At 45.4% G+C, this 12,379-nt stretch overlaps 1 protein-coding gene across 1 annotated transcript; it reads left to right on the top strand.

Annotated features, from left to right (window-relative positions):
* The first annotated feature begins 401 nt into the window (after positions 1-401).
* On the top strand, positions 402-9,946 carry RAP2C (RAP2C, member of RAS oncogene family). Its single transcript, XM_063170691.1, has 3 exons — positions 402-689; positions 2,414-2,733; positions 7,470-9,946. The coding sequence occupies exons 1-2, from the start codon at positions 417-419 to the stop codon at positions 2,690-2,692; spliced, it is 552 nt and encodes a 183-aa protein (XP_063026761.1). The 5' UTR covers positions 402-416; the 3' UTR covers positions 2,693-2,733; positions 7,470-9,946.
* Positions 9,947-12,379: the final 2,433 nt, after the last annotated feature.

Raw genomic sequence — 12,379 nt, 5'->3', positions numbered from 1 at the left:
CGCGGGTGCCTCGGTGCCACACTCAAACCTGTCCCCCACCACAGCACGGGTGCCTCGGTGCCACACTCAAACCTGCCCCCCCGGGCGCAGCTCGGCCGGGCCGTGACGCAGCACGCCGGAAGTGAGCGGTGACGACGGGGCGGGGCCGCCTCCGGTGCCTCAGCAAAACCCTTCCGGGTGGGGGTGGCTCTGGCGGGCGGGTCCCGCGGCCGAGGCGGCGATGGCGGGAGCGCGGCGGTGAAGGAGCGCAGCGGGGCCGGGGCCGCGCCGGGCGCTGACGGGGGTCTCGCTCCCCCCAGGACGGCGCGGGAGCAGTGGGGCCTCGTCCTTCACCTGAGGCGGGCCGGGGCTATGCGAGGGCCGCGGTGCCGCCTGCCCTAGGCCCGGGCCCGGCGGGGAGCGGCGAGCGGGGCCCGATGCGGGAGTACAAGGTGGTGGTGCTGGGCAGCGGGGGGGTGGGGAAGTCCGCCCTGACGGTGCAGTTCGTCACCGGGACCTTCATCGAGAAGTACGACCCCACCATTGAGGACTTCTACCGCAAGGAGATCGAGGTGGACTCGTCCCCCTCGGTGCTGGAGATCCTGGACACGGCGGGCACCGAGCAGTTCGCCTCCATGCGCGACCTCTACATCAAGAACGGGCAGGGATTCATCCTCGTCTACAGCCTGGTGAACCAGCAGTCCTTCCAGGTAACCTCGCCCGGGCTCCCGTCCTCGGCCGGGGCCGGCCCTGCCCCGGGGAAGGCGCTGGGCCGAGGAGAAAGTTTTAGGGGTAGCCACGTGTGCGTGGAAAGCGCTTTATCTGCCCAGGGCCAAAAGTGTAAATGCCCGGCTTGGAAGCGCGTTTAGCAGCCCTGCTTCCTGATGGAAAACTGCTTGCTTTGCAGGTACTTATCAGGGTGCCACCATTGTTAAATCCCACGCAGTGCTGGAGAACAATGACTAGCTCCCACTTCCCCAACAGAAATCTCTTGGCAATCCCCCTTTGTGAAGAAATCACTCGATATTAAACCCGAGACTTCCCCTTCCAACCCCCTCTCCTTCCTAAAAGGCATGTTTCTGCAGTTGCTCTTGAAGAGAGTCTCATTGTTCTGCAGTTGTGACTTGTTAAGTGAGCTGCTATTTTCCGCTCCCTGCCCCCAAAATATATTCCTGTCCAGCACGAGCTCCATGCTCTCCCAGCGTAGGTGGAGTACTGGAGAGGAGAGCTAGCTATACACGATCATTTGTGGATCTGGATTTGATTTCTACTATTAAAACTCTCCAAAAAAAAAAAAAAAAAAAAAGGAAATATCTCAGCTAGTAGTGGTCTAAGCTGCCTGTAGAAGCGGGGCTTTGTTTTTGGGCAATAAGTGAGTTTAGCAGCGCTCCGTGCAGCGCGGGGATTTGCAGCTCCTGCCTTGGCTGGGCTGCTGAGCTGGGTGTGTTCCAGCTCCTTGGCAAGACCTTGCACACCCCCACTGTTTGCTTCTGCTGAAGGCTAAACCTTATCTCAGCAGAGGCCTCGAAACAACCCTGTGCAAGCTGAAGGCACGCTTATCTTTGGGAAACAACAGCAGTGGCATTGGGATGCTTCTGCTCTCATTTTCACTGATTTTTGGGTTCCAGCGAGCCCTCATTATTTGAGGAATGGATGTGCAGTAATCCACCTTGTTAATATTTAATTATTCCCGTCTGTCTGTAGTGTTTGCTCTGAAGGCTGTAGGTGTAAACCTCTCTGCAGTTCTTTGCACAGTGGTAACTTCAAACGCTGGGATTGCTTTGTCTCAGAACTATGCAAGAATTTGTAGTACTGATAGCAACTTAAAACACTCAGGGGGCAGAGGAGGCTGACTCAGACTTTCAAGTGTAAACGCCCCGTGTCGGCTCAGGCTTGAATAAATGCATCTCTAGGTAATAAAATCTCTTTACAACATCTAATTTGGTTACTTACATGTGATTAAATGTGTTCACAATGAATTATTCTAAGCATTCCAGGACTGAGAAGGCTTTATTTAAATTGATGGCTTTCTCAAGCTGTAAACTAAGCGCAAACTTCCTAAATGGTTGTGTAATGGCATGCCCCTGCTAGGGTTACAGGTCCTTAGACTTGAGACAACTTCTTCAGAAAGCTGAAACCTGCCTGCAGAGCAGCAGTGCCGTGTCCTGCTCTGGCTGAGACTGAGAGCACAGCAGTCACTTTCTGTTTGTTAAGGCATGTAAATTCTCTGAAGTGTGCATGCTTTTATAGAAAAGAAGTAACTTAGTGGTAGGTAGTAAATTTTCTCTGAATTCTAGATTTGCGTGCCTATGAGTTTAAAAAGTCTTCTGATGTATTTTTAACGTTCAGCTGCCCGTGAGGGTTATTAAATGTGTTCTGTGTAGCAGTTCCATGTATCCCTTGCATGTACTAACCAGCTGGATTGTCTGACCAGGACATCAAGCCCATGAGGGACCAGATTGTCCGGGTGAAGAGATACGAGAAAGTTCCTCTGATCCTGGTGGGGAATAAAGTGGATCTGGAGTCGGAGAGGGAAGTCCCGTCTGCAGAAGGCAGAGCCCTGGCTCAGGAGTGGGGCTGTCCCTTCATGGAGACGTCAGCCAAGAGCAAAACGATGGTGGATGAACTGTTTGCTGAGATCGTCAGGCAAATGAACTATGCCTCCCTGCCTGAAAAACAAGATCAATGTTGTACAACTTGCATCGTCCAGTGAGAGAGATTATGAAAAACCTCAACCATGGCCATACAGAGCAGGTTGGTGGAATAGTCATAACTAACTGAGGTGCCTAAACGTGGTGTTTCAGTAAGAGATAAAGGGACAGGGAGTCTGAAGTGAGGCAGCCTTCCTCCAAAAGAGATGATGGGAACTTGTGCACATGGTTGAGTCAAATGGACTTCTCGTGTTACCTCAGCAGGGTTAGTCAGGGAATGCTGCATTTGCTTGCAGTAATTTTACAATGACACAAAGTGAATGATCTCATCTGCACCTATTTTGACTGTCAGTGCTGTATTTGATGCTGTGTTATTCTGCATAAGTGCTTTGTGATGTTGCTGGTTTGTTCTTGTAGCTGGTATCTGAATTATTTTCTAGTAATGGGAGTTACCTTGGAGTTCAATGGGATTATTGTGACCAAGTTTCCCAGTAGTTTTGCTGAGAAGACTTTGAGCTTGTTTTAAAGAAATAAAGTTCTGCAGTACAGAAACTGACAGTACCTTCTGCCTTATCAGTGGGATAAGTTTCTCTTGCAAGAGAACCACCCTGAGTGGTGAGAAGTGGCTCAAAGCCCACATGTAATAGTCAAGGGCATGCACCAAGTGCTCTTCATCTCAAATCTCCAGAGCAGAGAACACACTGTAAAATGGCTTCCCAATGCACAACTCCTTTCCCAGTGACTCACAAGAGGTGTGATGAGAGTCCAGTGTTCAGAGGGCTCTCTGTAAGGCTTCCCCTGTGTCAGGTATTGGTTTAAATTTTCATTTTTTTCCCTCCAGGACAGCTGCCTTTGGCCTTTCACATGTTTGGTCTTTTTCATCACCTTTTTCCTCCTCACTGTGCACAGGTCTGTCCCTCCCCAGTGTGCATTCCCATGGGGTGATTCTGAACCCTCCCCACTCCTGTTTCCCCTGTAGCTGTTGCAGGTCTTGTTTCACCTCTGGCTCAGATCCATGTGCCTGCAAAGCACCCTTGGTGTGCTCTGGGTGCAGCCAGCTGGGCCCTCAGACCTGCAGTTGTCTGTTGGACCTTCACAAACAACTCGTGATCTCTGAGAGCAAGTGCAGGAATGAGGGAGGATGTGGAAACTCAGGGGAAGGAACTGCCCCTCCTGACAGCTGCACTGCTGGAGGCTCACTCTCCACTGCCATGGTAGTAACTTGCTTAACTCAAAGGAGCTTTTTGTGTCTGAGTGACAAGAAGGGAAAATAGGTTATTACTGGAAGCTTTGGACCATGTATCCTCTTTAATCTTGAGTGCAAGGTCAGAGTGAAGTCTCAAAGCTTCTCTTTGAGATTGTTATCAAGTGCTTTGTAAATATAAAATTTTAGGTGCTCCTGGCCCTAGCACTGTCATGCTACAGATAATACATGATGTTTTTATCTCCAGTTCTGTGAAATTAGGAAGGGCTGCTCTCACTGTGTAAGAGGTGTGAGTTTGAGATTTGCTTGTTGAAAGGTGAGTGAGCTTGTTTTGGAGCAGAGGAAAATACAAATAAAGTCTTTCATTGTACATTAAGCACACCTGCAGAGTCCATGGAGTTCTAGGAAGAAATGAATCTAAGAAATTACTGCCTTTTTTTAAAATTGAGTGCTGCAGGGGTAATATCCTGAATTGTGTATAGTAATGCAATGTTGCAGCTATTTCTAAGGCAGCTTCACAAACAAGATTATGTGGACTAGAAGTATCATACCAAAGGATATGGCAATCCCCTGGGTTACTAATGGTTTTTTTTTGTGCAGGTTACTGTCTTAAACTCTGACAAATTCAGGCCTTTCATCCTTGAAATTTAGAGTTCTGGAATTGATTGCTTCTTAGGAAGGCTTTGTAACTTGTCTGTTTCTGGATTTAGCACTAAACACATTTAATCTTAGAGGTGAAATGGAATAAGGGGCAGGGCCACATGTTATTCCTTTGAATGATAACTTTTACCTAGATTTGGTGGCTTCCTAAACATGTTCTTCCTTCAGAAGAAACATCTGTATTCTTATGTCTTTGTGAGGTCTTGAGACAGGGGATCTAAGCTTTTGTCATAGAGATTTCCTCTCCTTCCTTTTGCCTGGCTTGGACAATCACCCCAAGCCTTTAGCAGCAAACTGCATCCTTGCTTCAGGGGGGTGCTGTCTCTGCCTGGTGTAGTCTCATCACCTGTGCCAAACAAGTCTTTCCTTCCTGATCCATTTCCTCTTCACTCCAGTTCTCACCACGTCTGGAACTTTTATTACTCATTCTGGATTTTCACAGGCTTCATGCTCTGTATATTTCATTTCAGGCTAACACTTTTGGGGTACTTTCCTTTCCTGGCTCCCACTCTATCCTTGTTCTTTGAGTAGATGTAGGATCTCATTAACTTTATCATAAGCCTTTGCTGCTTGATAATTTCTGTCTGATGTGCTCTGGTAGGAGAGGTGCTGATGGTGTCTGGTGATAGCTCTAATCAGCTTTGTAGTCCTGCTTATCTGTGATCCAGAAAACAATTGCTGCCTGTCAGACCTCTGCTTTAGGAGTGACCCCTCCTAGGTAAATTGCAACTGAGGTAGAACCACCTGTCTGAAAGAAAATCTGTGGGTTTCAACTACAGCTGTGTCCTGGGATCATCATCATCATCTCTGAGTTCTGCAGCCTGGCTGTGTCCAGGAGGAGTTTTGGGTGTGTCAGCTCACAGAGCAGTACATACAAGAGTTTGTGTTCCTGCAGTGCTGGTGCCAGGAGGGCACCAGAGGGGTGGGGCTGGGTTTATTTTCTGAGCCTAGCTTTGCCTGAGGCTGTTCCAGTGTCAGTTTTAACTCTCAGGTACCACTCACCCTGAGCCCTTTGTGGTGCTGATATTTCTGCCTGTCTGTCAGCTGTGATGTGTAGGTTCTTTCATGACACTTTTAAGAAACACTTGCTAAACTGTTGTTCCAGTCAGCTGCCTTGGCTGAGATGGAGGATGGAACATAACTGCCTAGTCAGGATAACCCTTAGTTCCTTTTAAAAATGTGTTGTTCTCACATCCTGTTTCCCACCTCCTCTTTTGTGTTTCTGCAGTGGTCTTCTGTGGTTTTGCTCATGTATTCAGAGATGGGAGAATTCCAGAACCTGCTTTGTGTTCCTTGCTCCTTGAGTTTTCAGTATAACACTGTTTTGTATTTTGAATCTTCTTTGAAGTATGGTACCTGGTACAGTCTTTCTGATACTAATAGGATTGGTAACACCTTAAAGGTTGGGATGAAAGACTGATTCTGGTCTCTGTCCCCTGTGTTCATGAGGAACTGGTATGAGCAAGGCTGAAGGAAGAGGAATACTCTTGGAATAAAAACTGAAATTGTACTCTGTTCTGGTCTGTGTGGCTGTGCACAGACACATTTATGATACTATATTGTCTAACTTCCCCTTCTCTCCTGCCTGCTCACAGAATAGAGAGTGGTATAAAATATCACAGGCAAATGAAGCCAGATGAGGTATCCTGTAGTGTTAATTTTAGTAATTAAACACAAATGGAAAGGTGACAAATCTGAACTGGGATGTCCCTAACCTGCAGATGCAGGGATGCTGAAGGGCATGTGGAGGAAAACACCATTCATTCATTTTTCTGTTCTTACTATTCCCAGCAATTCTTTGCTGGGTTTCGATGAAGTTTTTGGGGTGGATCTAACTCTGATAGGATGAGGAGCTACACTGTAAATGATTTGCCTCTTCTGTGCTCTAAGCAAAGATAAAAAAATCTATTAGGCAGGTCTAACCCATCCCCATTAGAAACTAAAGGTTGGTTTGCTGCTTCTGACACTGCAGGGACTCTGTCTGAGACTTGTGCACCAGCAACAGTGTGTGGGGTGGGAGTGATCTCCCAGACTGAGAGAGAATTGCTGTTAGCTGGAAAACTACAAACCAGCAGGAAAAACCTGCCTGTTGGCTCCTGTCAGGGCAGCAGTGCTGCTCTGAGTGCTGACCAGTTGTTAGGCAATAGGGGAGCCCTGGCCATGTCAGAGCACTCTGAGGTGACAGGCTGTTAGCTGAGAGCAAACCAACAGCTGGAAAGAAATGGTGCAGTAGGAAACACAAGGTCCTGACTCATTTGGAGAAATTGAAGAATTGAGAAGGCTCTTCAAAATCCCTGAAAAGTCATAGATCACAAATCTAGAGTGAAGTACATGCACATGCATATGACAGATTCCTACAGACTTTAAGCTTCACCTGAGACTTCTAGGATATCTCTGCATATAAATCCTGGGAGTTACAAGCAAGTTATCTAAAATGCAAAGATGGTTTGATCACATTGATAACATGTTGGTGTGCTTGATTGAGGATGGTGGTGTACAGCTCTGTCCCTGCTGAGGCTGTCTGAATGCTAAGGGGCTTTTTTTGGAGTCATTTAGAGGGTCTGATTGCTGAGAACACAGGTGTCAAAACTGACTTAGCTGGCTCATCTGCCTGTTCCCAGAACTTGTGCTAAGGCCCTTGCTGTGTGTTAGTGGGTATTACACATACACTGGGTCCTGCATTGCTGCATCTGTACACAAGAACTTAAATTTCCTGGCTTTTTCAGATCTTTAGGTGCAATTTCCTATCCCAGAGCAGCAGCTGTTAGAGAGTGAATAGCAATAGGTTGTTACCTGCTTGCCTCTTGTATTACCAGAGTTAGTGGAGCATTTGGGAATGCTGCTGTGGAAAACAGTGCTTTGGAGCTCAGGATGGAAACTGGCCATTCCAGGCTGGGGAGGAGCCCTGTTCACTTTGGATATGTATTGAATCTGGCTTTCATTAGGTTTTTTTTGTTTGTTTGTTTAAATTGCAGATAAAACTCAGAGGAAACTTGCACAGATGCTGCTTTGGAGAACTTTCAGCCCAGGTTGCAGAGCTGAGCCTTGGTAAACCTGTCTCTATTACAGCACATTGCCATACATCTAAGTGCATAAGGTTGGTGGCCTCCAGGATCCACACACCTTAATCAGAATGCTTAGCATGTTTACCATAAGTTTTAAAATCTGTTCTTTATCTATCAGTCCTTTTATAGCTTTCTAAGTTCATATAATGGCTAATATGCAAGAGTTCATTTTTAATATTTTAATTGATTTCTTTAATCAATTCTGAATTTGTATTTATTAAATACTTAAACTCAGTATTACCTACTCAATGCCTTTTAAAAGAAGAGAGTTTTAATGGAGAATAAGTTGAGCCTTAAACAAATGGTTACTTCTGTATATTACCTCGCATCAGTGCTTATTTCTATTTGCAAGGTTTTCTCCTACAATGTAGTTGGTCATTCTTTGAAACTTTTTGTTTACGTGTGACAGTGTCATGGAAAGATACTGAAGGCACCCTGTATGGATGTAGTATCCCTTTTCTTGGCAAATGCAGCTGTGACAATGTGTTTGGAACTGGTCTGGTTTGACAGTAGGGATTACTTGGAATGGTATAGAAAGTCTCCAGCTGATGTTTCTGGCAATCTCGGGTTTCTTAATTGAAAATGACAATTGTAGCATTGAAAAACAACAGCACACTTTTCCTTCTACTGAGTTTCTAAACTTGTTTGTTTACAAATTGCTTCTCTATGCCTTTGAAAAGGGATAATGTATCCTTCAAAATGGGCTCTTTGCCTACTCTGTCAGCTCAGCTTTGCCTGGCACAGTAAGAGACATCTAGTAGACCTCTGCATATGTAAATCTAATGCAAATAAGATCACTTTACATTTTATAGTTTCTAATATTTGTCTTTCTGAATAATATTTTAAAGCAATATTTGTTAAAATTTTTCTTGCACTGTCACAAATTGCTTTTTAGTTTGGTTTTTTTTCCCCAATAAACAAGTTTAATATTAGAGACAAGTTGGTGTAACAAGGGGAAAAGCACCAGGTTTCAGTGATACTAACTGCAAGTGTGCTTTAAACAGCCATTGCCTTCCTTATTGTTTACCTGATCAACATTTTCTCTGAATACTTGAAAATTTTAACAATAACACAGGTATAAAGAGCAGAATGAAAATGTACAAAGAACAGACGAAATCTTTTTGTTCACCTCTATTAACGTGTTGCATACATGAGAGCTTTTTCTAGCAGTGGTTTAAAATGTGTAATTTTTTTTTGCAGAAATTTAATAACTGCAGCTCACCTACTGCACCAAAGTTCTAGGTTTTTAGGAGCCCAGCTTTAGTCATTTGAACATGCTTCTAGAAATGTACATTCTTTCCCTGTAATAGTTAAATATCTATGAGAAAAGCTCCAGTAAAAGCAGTGATGGATATATGAGGTTAAGCAGTTGAAAACTCACAAATTGTATTGTGGATGATGGCATTTAAAACAATAAAAGATCACCGGTACAGTATCTCAATATTAATGTGTTTTATTGGTAATAATGCAGGCTGACTTGACAATATTAGCAGAAATAAAGATTGTGTCTACATTCAGTGTTGAATTTGAATCCTGGAAAGAAGAGGACAGGATTTCTGCCTGGTTATTAAAACACCTGAGTCTTTTTCTGTGGGGTTACTTGAAATTTTTTTTTCCTGTTTGTACAAACTTTATAAACAGGCTGAGGCTAATACTTAGGTTTGCACTTTAATATCAGAATTAAACCAAACCTTGTATTCAAGCTAGACTTTTTTTTAAGTGATGGTTGTTGATCATTTTGGTAGGTTGTAAGGAAGTAATAGGATATGGAAGTAATTCATAAAGATCCTAGTTTTCCTTTGTCTAAGAAGGAAAAAGTTGGTTGATATTGATCAGTGGTTCATTCCTATGGGTAGTTTTCAAAGCAGTGTTCATTTTCATTGACCTCAGCAAAAAAAGAAAAAAAGAAAAAAAAAACCACAAAAAGACAAACAAATGAAAAAAAACCTTAAACTTGAACTAGCTTAGAGTGACAGGACTGGGAAAATGAGAGATGGTTTCTTCAGCACACTTTGGGGGGAAAAAGGGACCAAAAGTTTATTTAGGCTTCCTCAATAGTTTGCATGTGAAGTTGCTTATTAGAGTAAGAGGCTAATAATAAATGCAATATGTATTGTCTTTACTATGGCATCTGTTTAGGAGTTGTTCAAATCACTGCAGTAGGGCTCTACAAATAAAAATGTAACCTAACATCTTGTATCTAATGTACTGTATCTTTATCAGTGATAGGTGAAATCTGGAATAACAAGTGCAAAAATGGAACAATTACCTATAATGCTTTGTAAAAAGTTTTTTCCAGTAGAATTCATTCTTGTCATTTTGTAAGACAACCCTACAGTCCACCTGTTTGTAACTTTTTTAATAAAATAGATACCTGTATTACCAAACTGGGGTGAGTAGTCTGTGTTCAGTTTCTTTTGGGGTGGGCTGAACTGACAAGCTGCTGCTGCTTTTTATTTTGTGGGTTGTTTTTGAGCTCCTGGTTTTATTCTAAATGCAGTAACCACATCTGAATTGTCTTGAGTGAGTCCTGGTGTGGGGGAGCAGGGTGTACAGCTGTGCCCCAGCTGGGTGTAAAGCTCAGAGGGGAGAGAAGGGGAGCAAGGGCTGTGCATCATCTTCCTGTGCAAGGCAGGCACTCCCTGAGCTGAGGGCCAGTTCAGAGCAGCTCCCTCACAGGCCAGTGTGGTGGAACTTTGGTCAAAAGAAATCTGTGTTTGTCTTGTGTGAGCCTGTAACCTTCTTGTTTCCATGCGGGCCTTATGTGTGTGAAGATGGCCACAAATCCTGACATCACCTTGCAGTGTCTGTAGCTGCCCTCCAGCCAGAGCTGACATCTTCCCACCACCCTGGCAGAGTGAGTGCTCCTGGAGCTCTGCCACAGGACAGGCACAAGATTTTTCCAGAAAACCAAAGTGCCCAAAGCTATTTGATAACAATTATCTTAAATGCTCAGTAAAAGTCCTGAATTTGCCAAGTCAATGATTGTCATCTGGGCCCTGTAACAAAAAGTGCATCTTCCTCAGGACATACAGTCTTGGCACTGACCTTTGGTACTGCATTTGTAACTAAAGCTGTGCACTAATGGAAAATGTGATTTCAAGTTGAGAAAAAGTTGATACCTTGGTACCTTCAGTCCTCAGCAGTGTGTCAGCAGGCAAAACCACGCAGCCTGCTCACCACCCCTCCTCCAGCTGAAGCAGCATTAGCCTTATCTTGTAGGTAGGTTTCTGTGCTGTTCTTCCTGCTCACACTTCCTCTGCTGCAGTAGAGAAGTAGTTTCCATCTTGAGAGGAAAATGATAAAGAAGAGCAGGGTGTGCTTCTAAGTGATTTTGGGTGAGATGTCTGCTTCCCTAAGCTAGCTGAGATGTGAGAGTGAAGCATGCCCTGTTCTCATTAGCGTCACTGAGGGTGGGAGCTGACACTTTAGGATCTGTCTGCTTTGAGGTGTTACTCTTGGGTTCATTGCTGTGTGAGTCTGACTTCTCATGTGGTTTAAAAGAATTTAGAATACAGCAAGAATACTCCCAATTCCTTATGGCACTCAGTGTGACTAAGGAAGCTGCTTCCTATTTCTACTTCTAGGTTGGGAAGTGATGTGAGTTAAACCCCTGTTATTTGCACCACTGGTTTGTTTCCAGGTGACAGTGTAATACAGGCTGGGTTGGGGATTTTGAGGAAGGACATGAGATTGTTATTTAAGCTATTATCTTTCAAAAGTCTTTGGTGCTGAGAATGAACCTGGTTGCTGCTGCACAGGCTTGTGTAGCATCCTTTGTTAAAAAGGTGTGGCAATGTCATGTTGCTCTGTCTGGTTTTGGGGCTGTTAGGTAGTGTTTCATGGCAGCTTTTTCTTTGGTCTACCAGGTCTTGCTCTGCAGGTGCCTGCAGTGTCCTGTGCAGCCAGAGGACCGGGATGTCATCAGAGAGCAGGAGCCAACTGCAGCACCAGCCTGTCCCCACCCTGCTCCCCCAGCCAGCACGTGTGACACGTAACTGTGTCTGCCCAGGGCAGAGCTGGGCCCTGCAGCCCGGCTGGGTGTGCAGGGGTGCAGCCCACAGCCACAGGAACCCCTCAGCCACAGGAACCCCACACTGGCACAGAGACCCTGCCAGGGTGGAGGGTGAGCTCCGGCCACACCTCGTGTGGAGCTGCACGCTGGCATCTGCCCCGGGAGGCTGGGCTGTAATTACAGTGTGGAACTAGGTGGAAGTGTCTAGCCTTAATTAAAATGAGATCTGGGTTCCAGAGCAGTACACAGTGACCTGTGAGTTATCTGTGCTGGAAGGCAGCAGCCCAGGCTGGGGCTGGTGACTCACAGCTCTGAGGAAACGCGAGCGGCGCTGCGGGCGCTCTGTCAGGAGATGACGTGGCCCGATGTTCTGCTCTCTGGAAGTGAAATAATGTGGGTTTGGGGTGTTTTACATAGCCACTTTTATCTCTGCCTGCTCCATGCAGCTGTGAGGGGCAGAGAAGGAGGGCTCTGAGCTCGGTGCAGGGGTGATGTCCTGCTGGCAGCAGGGTGCTGGTGCTGCTGCGGGCAGCGCTGAGCTGGGCTGGCAGTGACCCTGCTGATGGCAGGATTGTGGGGGATGAAACTTGTTCTCTGTGCAAACAATGCATTTAGTATGGAATCAGCTTCCTTGCCGCTGGTGCTCTCCTTCAAAAGAGTTTTCTTCAAGTCCCTCCCAAGGCTCTGGAGCAGTAACTGCAATAATTGATGGGAGAGTCTCTCATGTTGTAGGAAGCTGTGAAATATTCATTCGCAGGGAGATTTTAGTGCTTGTTTGGTATGAGGCATTTCTGTGCTCCTTGGT

This window comes from Melospiza melodia, chromosome 16 (genome assembly GCF_035770615.1).
Source record: "Melospiza melodia melodia isolate bMelMel2 chromosome 16, bMelMel2.pri, whole genome shotgun sequence".
Taxonomy (NCBI): Eukaryota; Metazoa; Chordata; class Aves; order Passeriformes; family Passerellidae; genus Melospiza; species Melospiza melodia.
The sequence above is the reverse complement of the archived record's forward strand: the minus strand, read 5'-3'. Positions and strand labels throughout refer to the sequence as shown.

What these genes read in the sequence shown, in the direction of transcription:
- RAP2C (XM_063170691.1), top strand. Translation starts at nt 417, where the DNA reads ATGCGGGAGTACAAGGTGGTGGTGCTGGGCAGCGGGGGGGTGGGGAAG. An exon ending in TGAACCAGCAGTCCTTCCAG is followed by an intron (nt 690 to 2,413) that starts GTAACCTCGCCC and finishes TTGTCTGACCAG; the next exon opens with GACATCAAGCCCATGAGGGA.